Source organism: Erithacus rubecula, assembly GCF_903797595.1.
Source record: "Erithacus rubecula genome assembly, chromosome: 3".
NCBI classification, from domain to species: Eukaryota; Metazoa; Chordata; class Aves; order Passeriformes; family Muscicapidae; genus Erithacus; species Erithacus rubecula.
Genome location: NC_136689.1, coordinates 100,601,394 through 100,620,082, shown reverse-complemented (window position 1 = coordinate 100,620,082; position 18,689 = coordinate 100,601,394). Strand labels below are relative to the sequence as shown.

The window sequence follows — 18,689 nt, the reverse complement described above, 5'->3', positions numbered from 1 at the left end:
GCTATTTATTGCCAATGAAGGGTTCATATGCATCTGTAATGGCACACATTTCTCTAGGGGACAGGAAGCTTTATCATATATTTCCAATGTAACAGTTTCTAAAACCAATCTGAATGCATCAGTTTGACCTCAGCATTTAAAGCTTATTTCCCTGCAGACTGCAGAGCAGAGTGAAGCTGTTGGGTGAGACTCACAGTAAGACTGGCAGATGAAATTTGCCAGTTTCAGCAGGTCGGGGCGAATGGTGAGGTCAGCAAGCTGCTGCCTACAGCAGAAGGAAGAGCCCTGCCCTGCAGCTGGCTCTGCCTGCATGTGAGAACCAGGAAAGCCCGAGCAGCTGCTGTTGGCCACGGGAAGCCTTGGGAGCGCCTGAGCAGGGTTGGGGCTGGTCAGGCTCAGCAGGAGCCCACACTGTTCCCAAATCTCCCACCCAACTATTCTCCACCCAAACATCGCTCTCTCCCTTCCCCTCCCTTTCCCCATCTCTCTTCTCCCATCCCACCGGTGGGAGCTGCCTGCCCTGGCCAGCCTCGATGTCGCTTCAGCCCAAAACTCCAACTCACAAAAGAGCTGAGGATAGAGGGACATCCCCGCGGTCCTGCCCTCGGTGGGATGGCCTCACTTGGGCAGGCCACCCATCCGGGTGCTTGAGCCGGATTTTAACAGCCAGGTGAAGCTGAATGCCCGTTTCTCTCTCTGCCCAGTGAACACCTCTCCTTACAAATAAAGGTTTATTGTACATCCCCCGCCGGTACCCTTCCCATGTAGGTGAAATGAGGCGTCATCGGCCACTCACGGCACTGGTGTGGGGCAGCAGCACAGGGCTGCCACAAAGCACCAAAGCAGCCTCAGCGTCCCCCGGGCGCTCACCAGGTCCGCACCGGCCGCGCCTGCAGAACCAGCGCCCCTTCCCCGCGCATCGCGGGCTGCCCCTGCCCAGCAGCCCGGCTCCCCGGCAGCGGGGGGCTCTTATCCAGCGGCCTCCCATCGGCTTTGCAGGGGGAAAACTGGTCCGGGGGCAGGGCCGGGGAGCGGGGGTGCCCCGAGGGGAGCCGCTGACAGCAGCCAGGCGCCGCATGGGGCCGGGGGCTGCCGCAGCGCTGCTGCCCGGCCGGGGCTGGAGCGGGGCGGGCGGAGGGGAGCGGCGCCTTGGCCGGAGGGGGGTGCGGAGCCGCCGTGGAGGGCGGAAACGGGGTGGGGGGATTTGCGTCAGTGAGGGAGCTGAGAGCGGGCGAGGGCGGGCGGGACGGACCGAGGGACAGACGGACGGAGGCAGCCCGCCGAGAGGCACCGGCCCGCCGCGCTCGCCCGCCGCCGCTGCCCGCCGCATGGAGCTGAGCCCGGGGCCCGCGCCGCCCTCGGGATGGGCGCTGCCGCTGCTCCTGGCCCTGGGCGCCGCGGGGCTCGGCCACGCCACCCCGCACCTGCCGTACTCCCGGCCGGGCTCCCGCAGCAAGTGAGTACCGCCCGCCCCGCGGGACGAACCGAACCGGGCCGGGCTGCCTGACCGACACTGTCGTTCTCCCGCAGGAACTGGTGCGCCTACATCGTGAACAAGAACGTGAGCTGCTCCGTGCTGGACGGGACGGAGAGCTACGTCCAGGCCCAGTACAAGTGCGCCTGGAACCAGTTCCCCTGCGAGCCCACCCTGGTGTAAGTAGCGCACGGGGCGACCTCGGCGGGGCAGCGCTCGCCCACCCCTTGCCCGGCCCCGGCGGGGCTGCGGACCGCCCCGAACAAAGCGCTCGCTCATCGCGGACACCGGGCTAATTAGAGCCAGACGAGCTGCTGCTCCGTGCCGCCGAAGGGAGCTGCCCTGGCACACCTCGTCGGCTCGGAGCGGCGTGCGGGCGGGCGGGAAGCACGCGGGATGCTTTCCATGGGCGGCGGGAGCGGGACCGCGCCTAGCGCTGCCGGCAGCGCACCTGGGCTCAGAACAGGTTTTGTGCTCGCTCCGTGCTGCTGGATCGGCGCGTAAAGGGAGAGCCAGGAGCCTGAGCCAGCACCTTTACAGTCTGCGTATCTTTGTCTGATAGCCAGCAAGGGGAGCGGCCTGTGCAGATTTTACGGGGCGTAATGTGAAGTTGCTCGTTTGATTTTTAATCTTCGTGCCTGTGGCCACCTGCGGCAAGGTGTGGTGCAGCAGGTACAGCTGGCATCAGAGAACAGAAGGATCTCTGGATAATCGCAGGCAAATCTCCTTTCCTCATTTTTCCACTTGTATTATTGGCACATTTCCGTTTAAAAGTTCTGGGGGATGCACACTCTGTGAAACAATTTCAGCATCCCCGGAAAGTCACTGGAAAGACACCCATAGATTTTCATAGGCTTAGACTTGGCCTGGGAGGATGATGAAGAAGAGTGTTTTACAATAAGACTACAGTGGCTAGTTTTTATTTTGACATGAAACAGTGATGATGAGACTTATCCTGGGTACTACTGAAATAGAACTTCAGACACTGATGACGCTGCCACCCTGGCGCCCGTGACAATAGGTGTTGGGTGTTTGGCATTCAAATGTGCTGCATTCTGTTTGTTTGGATTGTTATTTTTGTTAAAAACCCACCTTTTCTCTACATAAACACTAGAATTTGAGGGGAAAAAACAAAGACAGCAGACAGCTGAGTAACACTATCTTGTGTAACTTCCCTTGGAGTCTTGAACTGGCCGTTTTGGACTTCTGACTGGTTTTATGGATGTGTAATGGGGTGTGCCCTCTATCCCGAGAAATCTCTGCAGTGGAGCTACAGAGGCATGAGGAGGGGTTGAAACAGAGCTCTTTAAACACATAAATCACCAAGCATTGAGATAAGGAATTTCAGAGGCGGTAAATTAGGACTTTCATGGACTATCTGCTAGTAGATAGTGAAGAAAGTGCAAAGGCATTGCTTCTGGCTCAGGAAATTCCCGCACTGAGAGTGTGAGATTGTTGGCAGGAGTAACAAGGGGAAGCCCAGCTTGAGCAGGGAGCTGGACTGCACGACCTCCAGAAGTCCCATCTCTTCCAGATCTCTCTGTGGTTCTCTGAAATGGCATTGTCTGTCCTTGTGCTTCTAAACATCTGGAGTTGGCTGCTGTCAGAGAGAGAATATGGGACTGAACAGACATTTGGTCTCACCAGCTGTGTCCAGTCTCATGGGTTTTTTTTGTTCTTTTAAGAATAGAATTAGCTACTTATCATAAGACTCTGTTTGACTTTCTTTGGTGAACATCACTGTTGTTTTCTTCATAGCCACAATGACAACTGCAAAACAATTCCTTGTTCTTAACATAAAATATTCCTTATTCCTACATGAAATATTTTTCTCCCATCACAGCATCAGCTGATTAACACCAAGAGAAGGTGGAATATCAAAATCTTGACATTTTACTGTGTTCAAACTGTTTATAGATTGTCATTTTATTCTTTTGTCTATTGCATATAAGTTCGATTCGTGGCAGAGTAAGAAAGATGCAAATCCAAAAAGTTTGAAAGACATGTCTGAAGTCCTGCAAACCCTTAACTTGATTCCTGTGAAAAATATTGTTTCATTCAGAAGGAGTAGCAGTCTGGATAATAAAATGTGTTTATATACATTTGCTAGCTAATGTTCACAAAAATAGGACAAGAAAGAGATATAAAACAACAAAGAAACGACTGTGAGGACTTTGTGGAAATTATTCTTTTTTTTCCCTCCTTTATACACTTGAACAGAGAATTTAAAATGAACTAAGTAGCAGATATTCATGGGAATAGAGTACAGTCCCTGTGTAGTCTCCTCTCGATAGCCATGGTTTATCTAAGAGCTCATTCAGCTGCAGACTGTGGGGACAGTGAGATCCAAACCAAACAAAGAGTTCCTTAACTGTATCATGGATGTGTGTGTTTTATTAGTACTTAAGTACTATTAGGTCTATTTTTTAATCAGTCAGTGGATTTACTGTTGGTTTATATTGCCTTAAGAGGAGATTTAAAGAGCCCTTCTAGTGTTTAGGTACAGTCTAGGTTATACATAACAATTACTTAGATTGCAGTGTATAGAGGAGCATTTCACTGCTTTAAACTTGCAGTGTGCTCTTGAATTCCATTTGTTCTTTACAGACAAGAGAGTGTGGGTTGCAGATATGGATTATAGTCAGCCCTGATTTGCCTTTGAATTTATTTTGTTTTTTATTTTTTTTATTTTTTTAAGAAATAGAAAGCTCTGGTGATTAATCATATGCATGCATGAATCCTTTTTACCTACCCTTTTTAGGCCTATTAAAATATAATTTGTCAGAAGACAAAAACCCTAAAGTCCCCTGTTGGAATTACTGCATTTCCATGATTGTTAACTGTAAATTCACTTTGGCTACAGGGTGTATTTCCTGCAAGGTTAAGTTGAAATTCAGGAAATTATTACACTTCATTGTTTAACTGCTTTATAGGTACTTGGGCTCGATAGTGCATTTCCTTGCTGAAAAGTTGGTGAATGCTTTGGCTGATTAAGGTGTCAGGGATGAGAGTTGAAGTGTGGCTGCTTAAGAGATAGGAAGAGAGAGCAGAAAAAAAGAAAGAGCCAAAATGCCCTTTGAAGTGTGTTCCCTTTGAAGTGTGAGGGGCTCCTGATTTATTTTTCTTTAAACTGTGACTAGTAAATGAAGGAGAAACTTTGTTATTAGTGGGTCATTGGGCTGAAAGGTACAAAAATATTAGTGTTTATACTCACTAAAAAGAACTTGGATGTTTTGAAATATAATATTGCTTCATAAATAATTTACCCCTCACTTCTTCTTATGTCATGAATTTCCATTCCTAGCTTTCTTATGAATGGTTTGGTAACTTAATTAGCAATAGTAGCAGTTGGAAACTAGTACCACTATCTATTTCTAAAAGAAAAAGCATGTTCCATTTCTGGTTGGATCCTGCATGCCCTTTAGGGTTGTGGCTTGTTTGGGGCATCCTCTGGTCACTATGGCTGGTTCAGTGTAGGATGTTGTCACAGCAGTTGTTTGTTTTGCCTCTTGTTCTGTAGGAAGTGTGGGCACACCTGGCTGTACCAGAAGTGCACCAGTTTATGGCTTTTGGGAAAAGCTGCTTTCACTGGAAAGGTTTTGATTTTAAAATCTGAATTCAACTGTAGTGGCTGGAAGTTTTCTGGGTTTATGTCTTTGCTACAGAACTGCAAATAGGACTTGCCCCTATGAGGCAGTAAATCAAATAGAAAAGAATTTAGCTTGGTAAAAGCCTCTGGAGGTCATGCCATCTGCTCATAGCCCCCAGCTAACAGCAGAACCAGCTTCAAACTTAGATAAGGTTGCTCAGGGACTTGAAGAAAGGATGTTTTATCAGATCTTCTAATTCATGTGCCAGCCCCCATTAATTGTGCTCAAGTGAGTAAAGATATTTGTGTGCTCAAGTCAGGTCATCTGTCTTCAGCTGGTGAGGACTGAATTTCATGATTTAGTGTAAGTTTCTCATCTTAACATTAATGATATATGTATACTATTTCATTTAGAAAATGACCCAGAAAATGATGAATGAATCAACAGCTAAATTAGCAAACCTCTCCAAATCTCTCACTGAGCAGTATTTTCCAACTTCTTGTTATTTTATACTTTCAAATGATCATAAATAAGCCCAGTGCCAAACTAATCATTATTTTATTAATGGCCCAGAAATTCAAAGCATAAGATTGAAATTACTTTAGAGAATGCTACTATGAGTTTTCTGTATTCATAAACAACAGATTACCATGTAAGAGTAAAACACTGCTTTTAATAAGCAGTATTCCCCATTTATTAACAATATATTACTGGGAAACAGTGGAAATTTTGTAACTGAAAATCCTCACATGAGACATCCAGTTCAAGTTGAATGGCTTCATCCATTTGGCAACCCCAGAACGACCTGGGTGGAGCACATCAGCCCCAGTCTAGGGACACATAGGAAATCCCCATGTAGTTTTCAACCTTCTAACAATGTAGCCCCAATGTAGTTTTCTCTGAGACTGTTCTGTTGCTGGAAATCAAGCATGCAGATCAGTGTCAGAGTGCTCAGCACCAGGCAGGATCAAACCTCAGATATACAAGTCAGCACAGATTGAGCCTGTGTCTGCCTCTGGCCTCCAGCAATGCACATCTCATAAGAAAAACTTTCAGGATGCACAAAAACTTGAAGGGAAAGTGAGAGCTGTTTAATGTTTCCCCTCCAAGTATCTATAAAGGTCTTCAGGACTTTCTTTCCAACTTTGTGTATTTTGTATGAAGCAGAATTTCTTTGTACAGGCTCCAGCTAGCTGACTACATAGGGAGGTTAGCCTAGGGGCTTGTGCATTGAAAGCAGTAAGGAAACTTAAAAAACTTCAGTCTCCTGGAGTGCCTGTTTGAAAATCTTTGAGATCCTGCTGGGTGTGGTAAGTTTTCCTGGCTGTCTCCCCAAGCCTGAAATTGTGCATCTCTGCCTCCATGCACTGAATGCAGCAGATTATTTCTTTGTGAACTGGACAGGGAATTTTCATTTCACACATCATTTGAATTTGTTGCAATCATGTAAAAAAAAAAAAAAAAAAAAGTCCCATGCTGCTCCTCACTTCACATTAATGTAAATACTGAAAGTTTCATGCTTTTCTGGTTTGAGAAATGTGTGACCTGGAGGTCTGGGGCCTCTTCTGTTAAGCACCAAACTGTTGCCAAAGCAATAAATTTTTATTTGTAGGGAGCTGCTGACTCATTTAGGTGTATTTCATCATAAATCACCAAAATAATCAAGAAACATTTTGTACCATTAGGCAGTGGGCAGTGCCAGTTTCACATATTGGGGATATTATGACTCCCATCTGACTTCATTTTGCATCTCCTTTCCCTTCTGGTATTTTGAAAAGTAACAGCACTCAAAACAATGCTCCATTTTATTCTCAAAGTTGGGGTCCTACTTAATCCCACAGGTTAGCACTTGTCTTTCTGAAAATATTGGTTATTTGTTTCATCTGGGTATATTTTCAAATGATCTCTCAACAACAGCTTTCTGGAGCATTCTAGAAAACAGCTTATTTCGTGGGCAGAGAAGAAGAGAGACTGTAGGAGCTCCCCTTTTCAGGCAGCTTTATCAGCAGCAGTGCTCTGCATCCTCACTTCATCTCTCTATTCATGTAAGGTGAGAAACTTGGTCCCTGCTGCTGGGAGAGGCAGGTGATGATGCTGTAAACATATAACCTCTTGCAAGGTTGCTCCTGTTCCATCACTGAGCACATCACATTGCCACCCTACAAAACTTTCCCTGAAATCCTTTTGAAAGGGATGTGTTTTCAGGATTCTCTTATCTCATTCTATTCAAGTGGGATTTTAGGAGCTTACTGTTGACTATGTGTTTGACTGGCATTTCAACATTGTAAATCCCAAGACTGAAGCTTTTCCACAGGCTGGCTGTGGCTCTAAGTTACTTAAACACATCCTGCATCCTTGTTTTGCTGCTCATAAGAAGAGGGTGCCTATCTAGTGATAGTTTATGAACACTAAGAGTATTCACATTTTAAACTTCTGGGCATTTCCTACTGGAGTTTAGTGATCAGCTTTTTGTAAATAAAATCCTTGGCAGCTGAGAGAGTTAAACAGATAGATGGGTGTTTGTGTATGTGTGTGTGAAGATACATATGCAAGAAGCAATCACTAGTATGAGACACAAGATCAGATTTTAGAGTGTGCAGTCCCTTGGTTCTTTCTTCCCACAAAGAAACATTTCTCTCCCAAGAGAGAAAATTGTAGTTTGAATCTCATCTTTTTTTGATAGAAGAATTCCAGCTGAGTGGCATAAAACCCACTGTGTAAGTAATAAACAATGGCACTTTTGGAGACTTTGAAATGAAACCATGTGGTGTTGCCTGAGAATTGTTGAATGTTTTTGTCTTCTACCAGTTCCTGTAATCTTCTCTCCTTCCTACTGAGCAAAGCACAAACTCTGCAGTAAATTTCAGCCAGATTCTCTCAGATGCATTGAAATAGTGTTCAGTGTTGAAGACAAAAATGTACCAGAGACCAGGCTGGAGTGAGCTGATTTGGGCAGCACGGTTCTCTGCTTCTTCCCTGGTACCACTAGATGAGATGAGAGTTTTATTTAGGGGTAGACAAATACAACTTTTTCTTTCCTCGTATGAAGGAGTAATGCAGTCACCTGTGCCAAGTCTCTGCCCACTTAGCAATTTCTTCCAGATGGGTGGCCACCTTCTCCCATCATGCTTTCCAGGTGGTATGAAGACACCAAGTGAAAATAACCAATGGAAAAAAGTACTGGGTCTCTAAATGCTCATTCCTATTCTATAAAGCATTCAGTAAAATTACAGTGCTTTCATAGTCAGCTCTTTGTCAGTTTCTTTGCAGTGACCTGGATGGGTGATTTCATGGGTGTGTACAGAGCAGGCAGTTATGTTCCTGTGGATGCAGAGTGCTTTGACTCATTCCCTTGCTTTCCTTCAGCTTCTTCCCTGTTAATCCTCTCAGCCAGTGGCAGTTTTGGTTCAGGATCCAGCTCAGAACAGATCTGGTACAAATGTTGGCCATGCTATACATGAGTGCAAACTTCATTAAGAGCTCCCTTGTGTGCCTGTGCAAACCAGGAGAAGCTGAGTCCCCTTGGTCATATGCACTAGTGGTGTCCAGCATACTCTGCAGGTAATAGGATGTAAATAATCACTTCAGGGTGAGGTGCAGTTTAGACTCTGCTGGCTGTGTGGACTATTGCTGTTGACCTTCATGGAAATGCAGATAACTAAAACCTATTCCTTACCTACACACCTGAAATCCAGGTGTGCTGAAACTCACTGTGGCAGACAGCTGCTAAAATCTCTGAAAATTTCGGTGGAACTAGGAATTGTGCCAACATTTGTAGGACATACAAATAGACCTGCATGTTTGGGAAGCAGAAAACATAGGATCAACTGGTTCTAGTTCAGTGTTTGTGTAGTATAAACAGCCAGTAGGGTATATTTTCAGCAGAAGTATTTTCAGGCTACAAAATAAAAAATGTTTGTCCAAATACGATTACATTTAATTACATCTTCTAGGTAGTGTTTTTGGGTGGTGGTCTATATGCCACTTCTGTGCTCCCATTGTGATATATTGGAGATTTGGGTGATATATATATATAATATAATATAACTGTTATATATTGTATATATATATATATATATAACTGATATATATATATATAATGTAACTGCATAGATATAACTACCAGATGATGCAATTTACAAAGAATGTGTCCACATGCAATAAAAATGTTAAATAGTGTAGATTTGATATCTTCTATTTTATAGAAACAGAAATTTGCAGGCTGCTGAAGTCATGGGATTTGTTCCAATCACTGCAGGATTTTGGACCAACCTTGAAGCTTTGTGCTCAGAGTAAACATTTTATATGCTGCTTGTGTAGAAACATGCTGATTCTGTGGTCCCTTCCCCGCAGTGAGGATGTGGTGGCACTTATCTCATTGCATTTCCCCAAAGGTTGAATGTTAATATCCAGTTACAGAGCTGAGCCATATGTTTTCCCACCAATTTCGTCCAAATGTTTCTGATTTGTTTTATCGCTATTAGGTGACATTCCAAATATCAGTGTTAACTGTTTCCTTCTGTGGTTTAGCACCGTGAGAATATTGTGGCTCATTCCCTAGTCAAAATGTCCAGCATTTGCAGCAAGCATGAATTTTTAATTAAGCATTTTACTGTGGAAGTACTTCTCTCTCAAAGAAGAGGAATATTTGAGCACTGTTGTCACCCTGTACAACTTCATTTCAGCTGTGAAACACTTAGGATGTTAAAAGTGGAGGTTTCTATTAGTGTTCTGGGTGTGTGTTCTCATTTGATCAGCATGTTGAGTTCATGGTGAAGGTAGCAGGCGTGGGTAGTTACAAGCCTGTTGCGGAAAAACTCCTAAAAAACAGATGTTCTGATGTTCTCTCTTGCAATGAAATATTAGAGATAGTTGATATTAACCTTTATTCATGCTTTATAAAAGAATGATTTCTGTACTTAACTCAATTCATCGAGAGGTTATGGCCATCATCTTGGACTTGAAGTGCACAGGAGAATGGAGTGACCAGGCACAGTAAATTCTGGTGTGTTATATGGAACTTCTCACCACATAAGAAATTACTATTTTTAAAAATAGTTATGAAGTATACTTGTAAAAATAATTGTGTTTATTAGCACTTATCTGAATAGTGGAAATTCAAGTTAGCCAGAGGAAGGCTTCATGTTTTTACTGTTTTTAAATTGCATTGCAGCATACAGAGGTATAAAAGTGGAGCCTCAATTTTTAAGAGGTTTAGGAAACTTTTGTAGACCCTTTTGACAAAATTGCCTCACTAGATGACTCTGTAAAGATTCACACCTGCCAGATAAACAATATGAAACTTGATGTTACATTCCAACCATGTATTTTTATCCAGCTTCATTGAGAAGGAACGTTTTGTCTCTCTGGCTACATTTTGTGTTTATGTTTGTGATTGCATTTTTTAAGTTTACTCTGACTGTGAGCAAGTAATTAATTCAGAATACTGCAGATTTAAATAAAGTCATGTCTAATTTGTGTAGTTTGGTAATTCCCAGTCCTGTGTCTTTCACATACATAGAATCATGAATTATTCTCAGGATAAGACTGCTACATCCTAGCAAAACCCTGGAAGTCTCCATCTCCTCCACTGAAATTCACGGAATGAGCAGAGTTCTGACTTTAGAAAGCATCTTGTCTGATGGAGAATCTCCCTGGGGCTGGATGCATGCTGGTGGCTGTCCCTTGTCACTGTGGCTGGACAGTGCTGCCACAGTGACACCTTTCCTTGCCTGGGCAGCTTGCACAGCAGAAGAATGTCATGTCTTGTGCTTGAGGAATGTCATGGGCAGAGAAGCTGTAGCAGTGGAGCTGTGTAAGAATTTTTTAAGTGACTGGATTCAAATTGGAGAAGTGCTAGTGTAAGTTCCTGTTTCCCAGCCTTACATGACAAGCCTTCCTGGAGGAAATGGGAGTAGCTGCATGATTCATTCAGCTGGACTGGCAGTATAGAGAAGTAGTTCTTGGTAGGTGAATCCCAGTTGAATTTTTGAGCCATCCATGAGTATGGCTTTCTTGTTACCACAGTTCAAAGTGTGAATATGAAAGCTGTTCTAGATCCAGGTTTTGAAATGTTCTGATTCCAGCTTATTTTGGCTCTAGGAGAATTGTGATTTAATATTCAAGTTAGTCTATATTTGATATACCATACCTGAAAACAGTTCCAATTGTGTTGTTTCAAATTGGAAAGAGTTTTTAAGAAGTGGACTGCTTTTCAAATTTTTGTAAAATTAGATTGTATTTAAGCATTTTATGCCTGTTAGGTTCAAGAAACTATAAAACAAAGAACAGCTAGAATTTCAAACAGGCGTGTTTTTTATTTTTAAGATGGAATTTGGAAAATATTTAAATTTTTGACATTGAAAATATATTAAGCTTTATTTATTTTTATTTTATTTTTTTTTTATATTCTTCTTTTGTATTTGTGTATTAAGATTTTTTTGACTCTTGAAGTCATTTGAAAGTGTCTATATTGATGAATATGATTGCAGAGAAGTTGTTCAAAGAGAAAATTGATGTAGAAATATGATTGAAAATCATTATTCTGTAATTTGAGAAAAGAAGTGCACAATTTGCATATACTACTCAGTTCTTGTTAATTTTATGAAATTAGTTTCAGCTATATTCTTAAAACTTTGTTGGGGAATAAGGGAGATTTGACATTTGAAAATAACCAAAATATTGTATTTTTCAAGAAAGGGTTTAGCCCTGAAAGTAAAAAGAGGAACACACACAAAGTTAGGAGCAGTTAAGTGTTTTATGGAAATCAGACAAAAGTATGTACAACCATTTCCGGCATGGGAAAACTGATCTGAAAGTTCAAAGTTTGCATTTCAGTAGTGTGGTTGTGAGAGAGGTTGTAATGACTCTCAAAACCACTTCAAAACACTAAAGCATCTAGCTAATCCTGTTGCTCCAGACTCTGGCAGCTAGCTGGAAGGGAAGGATTCAAACCCAAATTATCTGCACAAGATAAGGGAGAAAGAAAAGGAAGTTCCTGGGTGGCCGGGATATTGTTCTTCCCAGTGGTGCCCTCTACACTGCACTCCTCTATTTAATTTTTAAAGCACTTGACCATGGGGATTTGTGTGCTTTGTAAACAGGATTCAGCAGATGTTTAAGTAAAAACTGTAGAAGAAATGATGAGCTGGAGTGCAGTCTACAGCTGTTTCATATATGGTGTTCAGAAGGTATAAAAGGATTGGAAACCCTCTCTGAGTTTACGTGCTCCAAGTCAGAGTTTGAAAAGCTGACAGCCACAGCAAACCCCTGCACTTATGAGCAGTTCATGGACAGAGATACAGCACTGCCTGAGCCTGCCTTCCTATGCAGATCCACAGAAAAGCAGAATCCAGAGAAGCTTATTAGTATAAACTACTCTTGGCCCAGAAATGGTTGGAAAAACTATTATTGTCTCTAGTGAAAGTAGCTTTTTCCCTTTAAATTATAAGTTGTAGTAATAATGCAAAACAACACTGAGTATTTCCCAAGTGAAGAAATTAGACTATATTGTGGCAGAATTGGGAAGGATACATCTGGAAAATAAACAGATTCGTAGTTAGACGTTAATAGTAGATAATATTTCAAGCACACCACCACAAGTTTGTTAACCAGCTTAACTGTAAAGGGGAAAAAAGGGACAAAAAGGAACAGCAAATGGCTGTCACATGGGGAGCATTATATTACAATTATGTATCTTAATTATGGTAAATAAAAAAGTTACAATTATTTCTGCAACTATTTACACACGCGGCAGGAGAAGCTTTGAAGGGTAACAGTAAAATTCACTCTGTGAATTTAAATAGGAAATGTTTCACAGTCTGTGTAAGATTTACTTCTTCCCATTTGGTAGCTGATGACTAAATTTTTAATTTTTTTAGACTAGTAAGGAGTTTTGCATGTTAATACAAGGCCATGTTCAGTGAAATAGGTGATTTTTGTGTGGTAGCATTACTGCTTCTGGTGTGTTCTGTACTGTGCTCACTCTGTCTCAGGATACACTCCCTGTGACTCCAGCCAGGCTGTGTCTGAAATCTATTACAGAGCTCCTGTAGGTGCCTTTGCTGTTGTCCTGCATTTATTACTGTTAGGGTATTACTGTTTAGGGACACCTCTGCTGTGAAATGAGCCTGTCATTCATTAATGGATGCAAACTGTTCTAATCTAAAATGATCTTAAGGGAAAAAAGATCTGAAAAAGCCTGAGGGGAATTAGTAGCATGATGTTATTTTAACAGAGAGAAAGGAATTCACATGAGAAATTAGGATGACTTTTTTGTTTCTGTGTGTTCCAAGAATACCATTTTATAGAGTTCAGGTGGCAAGTCCCTCTTTTATTAATTTTCCTCATCTCACAGTCTGAAATGAGCTGTCCTTTAAATTTATTTGGTTTTTATCCAATAGCACAGGCTCTGCTTATAATCTGGTGGATACCACAGCTGAACATGTGGGATGTGTTTGGAGGGAAGCTATGGAAGAAGTCTATGGTTAAAGAAAGTTGCACAACCAGAATCAGTTTGTAATTTATTACCTTTTGAGTGATTAATCAGGGAAGCTCAAGGTTGTATGTACATAAATAATGTGTGCATATGTTTGTCTGCCAGACCATCTTCAACTTAATTGATAAAGTAGGAAAGAGTTGATTTCTTCGTTGGTTGTAGTGTTTCATCTGATTCCTTCTTTCATGTCCTTGTCTGACTCACATTTTCAGCATTTTGTCCTTCTCTGGATTATCCCTCCCAGCTTTGACTGTGCTGTACATATGGGTTCCGAGGAATGGTTTAAGTGGTGACCGTGGAAATACAAATGGGGCAAAGTAGGCAGAAGCATTTTTTGATGCTCAGAAGAGCCCTCGGGGGAGGGTTGCAATGGAAAGTTAGGGGAAAAACATTTTGAATTTAGAGAGTAAGACACTGGTGGTCACTGTTGCTCACAGCAGTGTCTGATGAGTTGTACCTTCACTTGCCACAACATTTTATCCTCATCCATGAAAGCCTCATGGCTCCCTATGTGTTGAGTGGAGGCAGCTTTAAAACCTAGACAGAAACACTTTTTCATTTGATGTTTAAAGCAGAAAATAAGCAATAGCTGTAAGTATTTGATTTTCATTATCAAACCCCTGAAATTCATTTTAATTTTGCCTTCAATCTAAATAGCAGCTTAGGTCATGGATTGTTCAGCATGCTTTCTGTCTCGGCAGATACCGAACGAGTTTCAGACCTCGGTACACAGTTGCATATAAGACAGTGACAGAGCTGGAATGGAGGTGCTGTCCTGGCTACAGAGGGGAGGACTGCAGGGATGGACCAGCAGAAAAACCAAACACTGCTCGTCGTCCTGCAATGCCTGCGAGAGCTGTCGTGAAGAAAGGCACAGGTAACTTTCTGTTTGACTTTTGGTATGCACAGTCTTGTCTGGTTTCTTGTTTTGTCTTCTGAGGATAAGAATCATTATGGTTTCTATTGAAACTCAAGTGCTGGCAGGTACAAAAGGCTCTGTGTGGTGGGATAATAACAGCCAGGCAATAGCAGTCCTGATGTAAAGAATTTCCTGAAGAATAACAGAGGAATGGGCAGTAGAACATTGGCTGGGAATGCCAGCTGGCTACTCGTGGTTCCAGAAAATCTTTGGGTTAAGATTGTGGGTTTTGTAAGAATTTACAGGTTGGGAGGGGGTTATAGTTTCTCCTATGTACAGGAAAAAAAATAGAGAAAAGAGAATATTAGTAAAACAAACTAAAAACACCCCAGATATTAATGATATATAAGAGTTCCTAGCAGTTTCACAATGAGGTTTTTTTGACACTGTGAACATTTTACAGATTCACATTAGACTACATGCCTTAATAATAAGGAGTAAGGGATAAAGTATGGATAAACCTCAACTTCTGAAAAAATATCCTAAAGAATGAATGATGTTTGTTTGTGTAAGATAATGTCTTCTGAAAGGGCAAGAAGGAATGCTGTTACTGCCATATATGCCTTTTCTTCATTAAGAAAAAATGATAAACAGATGTGTCCTTCTGAAGAACTTTTTCCAACATAATTGGAGATTAGTGTCACATATAGCACTTAGTCAGATTTCCACATGTGTCTTCTGTGTGGTGGAATGTATTGAATGATAGAATACATGGTTTCAAACTAGTCCCAGAGATTATATACCTGCTTTAAAGACAAACTTTTAAAGTATTTTGTTAGTTGACCTAAAATATTAATTCCAAAAGATGATAATAAAACATAGTGATATCTGCATCCTTCTCTTCTAGACAAAATTAAAAATTACTTTTGACTTTTCCTGCAGTTTATCCTTTCTTGACCTCTAATAATGTTTGTTTTCTGGGGTTTTTTCTGGATTTTCTGCAATTGTTATACATTTTGCATAAAACCAAACATCCAGATTTGTACATGGCTTTGTAAATGAGGTCCTGCTAATGACACAATCCAGATTCATTAGTTGATTCATGATAGGTTAAAAGGATATTGCACCTAAAAGTCTTCTCTTTCTGATTTTCATCTAACAGCTTTGAATGTGCAAATTTTATGCTTTTGTACATGTTTGTATTGCCTACTTAAATATATGCCCAATAATTAGGTATTTATGAAGCAAATGTTACAACTGGAGTATTCTTGCAGAACCCCGTGTCATTTATGGAATGTATATTTCAGTAAAACACAGAAGCACAAACCCACTTCAGGCACGTAAATTAGTGCCACTGAAGTTTTCAGTGTGAATTCAGGGGCAAATTATTGTTTCAGGAGATGCAGTAGTTCTAAGTGATTGTACTGTGATGTGTATGGATCTGTACTGGTCTGTTATTTATGCTTAGATCCATTGCTGAACAGGAGGGGTGATTGCCAGTTTCTTTATGGATGCTGTATCTTGGCAGGAATTGGTCACTGTGCTAAAACTTTCAGTTCTGAGGGTTTTGGTACCATATTGTTTATAAATGACTGAAAATAGGAACAGAAAAGGCAACAAGCATTCAACAATTTAAATCATTATTTCATTTTAAAGAAAAGTGAAGTTAACTGCAGCTGATTAAAGCAGATACCACTGGGAATATTTACATCCACATTTTATTATTTCTGGGAAACAGATGCAGAACCAACAGAAGCGCCAGAGCCTCCACCATATGAGAAGAGAATGCAGTTTCTTGAGGATGAATTGTTTAGACTGACACGGTCTGTGATTGAGCTTCAGTCCTCTGTGGCAGGTGTGAATGAAAACCTGAAGCTGACTGTACAAGAGGATGCCAGCAAGATGTTGGTCACTTGGCTGAACAACCTTTATGACCGCCCAGAGCCTGACAGTGCAGTTGGTGGTGAAACAGACACTATTCAGCTGCCAGGACTCCTCAACAATAAAGATCAAAAAGACCCTTTTACTGATTTTGAAATGGAAGACATAAAAGCTGAGCTAGCTGAGGTCAAAGAAGCCTTGAAGATGAGGAATGATGAGCTGGAGGAACTCAATGGAAAAGTAAAAGGCTATGAAGGACAATTAAAACAACTGCAGGAGGCAGCAAAAGGACCTACAATAACAATGCCCCGTGATAATATATATCAGGACTATATAGACTCAAAATTTGAGTCCCTCAGGCAAGAAATAATTGAAGGATTTGAAAAGAAAATGACAGATCTGAAGAACTCCTGTGAATACAGACTAGAGGATATTCAGCAGCAGTATGATGACAGTGAAAGTAACTGTGCAGGGATAATTGATGTTATAAGAAGAAAGGAGAATGACTTGAGGAAAGAAATAAATGATCTCCGCACTCAGATTCCATCAAACAACTCCAGTTGCTGCAAGAAGGGTGAGGGAAATGGCTTTGACCAACAGATGGAAGATTTAGATAAGAAGATTGACAGAATTATGGAAGCACAGAGGATCTTGAACGTCAGAATAGATAATGAAATCATTCGATTGTCGTCTCCAGATCTAGAAGACGTGTTTGGGGAGAGGCTGGAGGAGCTGGATGCCAGGATGAATGTTACAGAGCGGAATGCTGAAGAGCATTGTTTCTACGTGGAGGAGACTCTCCGTGGTACTATTGCTGCTGAGGTGGACGAGCTGAGAGACTTGTTTGACCACAAGCTGCGGGCACTGGAGGTCAGGCTGGGCGGGACTATCTTGGAGATTGCCAACGCCACGGACCCGGATGGAATGTTTGTTAATCCTGAGCCTGTCCTGCCCAGCGATGCAGGGTTTGCAAGTGAGCAGTTTACAGCAGAGATGAATTTTGTGAAGGACAAACTGCTGTCACTTGAGCAGCTCTGTGGGCAGAAATGTCAGTCTGCGCCACAAGGTGCGGAGGACCTTCAGAAAAAGCTGGAAAACTGTAATGACAAGTACAACCACTTGCTTTTGAAAACAGGGAATAATTCTGTTCTCCTGCAGTCTCTAAATAGCTCTCTTAATGAGAAACTCAACTCAATCAAGGGTAACCAGCGTGACATACAGAAAATGCAGAGAGACATACGTGTGTTCAGATACAATCTAAATGCCATTGATAGAGACATGAAAAATCTTCAAGATGGCCTGAGTAGCTGCAGGGAGCAGCTTCTGGGTGTCAATTCAACATGCAGAAAAACACAAAGAGGTGTCTTCCGAAAAATTGATCAAATGCAGAGGACATTTGCAAATCAAACTGCTCATTCCAGTGATCACTGCTGTGGTGAAATGAGAGAGAGACTAGAACAATTGAATGACCATATGCTGAATGATCTTAGCAAGTGCAAAGAAAAGACCCAAGGTGTCCAGGAGGGTGTTTCAGATGTTGAGAGCAGAGTCTCACATGTTGAAAAGGTCTGTGGCAAGCTGGATTCTGTTTCAGATAGCTTGCAGAATATAAAAGAAGGTCTGAATAAGCATGTGAGCAGCTTATGGAATTGCATCCATGAAATGAATGGAACTATAGCATCTCATTCCACTGATATTGCTCGCCTCAAAAACTCTGTGCAGCAGTTTCACAGTCAGGTTTCCAAAATCACCACAGACATTGAAGGTGTGCTGAAATCTCAGCCTGACACAAGTAAGTTTCTTGCTAATGTTTTTTACTTTGTGTTTGTTTGTTTTTTGACTGGCTTTCCTTTCTGAAACTCTTAAAAAAGAACTAAACAAGGGAGGAAAAACTTAATATTACACAATTCCTACTTTGTTTTTGCAGTGACTCTAATTTTGGCTCCTTGCTCCAGAACACCACAGAGTACTTTGAGTGCTTTTGAAAGTATCCTGAAAAAAAAAAAAAAAAAAAAAAAAAAAAAAAGCCTTACATGTTTTTTATGTTTACTTCGAGCTAGAATGAAGAGAGTGGGAAAAGTAGTGATTTTGAACAGTAACTTTAAAGTGAGTTTTAAGTAATAAATGTCGGTATTGTTAGAGTTTATTTGATTTTATTTTTTTGTTTCTTTTTGTTGTTGAATATTATTCTGTATTCCTCAGGGAAAACTGTAAAGGAAATAGAGAAAACTGAAGTCAAATGAATTCAAATTTATGATAAGAAAGATTTCCTCTAAGTTGTGTTCTTAGCATGAGTTAATGATTATAATTGAGCACCAACTCTTTGATCTAGAAGTTTCACAAATGAGCTCTGGCATATCTTGGCATGGCAATATAAGACTTCTTCTT

The 18,689-nt window shown here is 41.6% G+C and overlaps 1 protein-coding gene across 1 annotated transcript in view; it reads left to right on the top strand.

Moving 5' to 3' along the window:
- Positions 1-1,223: 1,223 nt before the first annotated feature.
- Positions 1,224-18,689, top strand: part of EMILIN2 (elastin microfibril interfacer 2) — a 31,054-nt gene continuing 13,588 nt past the window's right edge. Inside the window, exons 1-4 of the mRNA XM_079300741.1 lie at positions 1,224-1,456; positions 1,531-1,653; positions 14,263-14,438; positions 16,159-18,093. Coding sequence (XP_079156867.1) covers positions 1,329-1,456; positions 1,531-1,653; positions 14,263-14,438; positions 16,159-18,093 — 2,362 coding nt within the window. The 5' untranslated portion in view covers positions 1,224-1,328. The remainder of the gene's footprint in view (positions 1,457-1,530; positions 1,654-14,262; positions 14,439-16,158; positions 18,094-18,689) is intronic.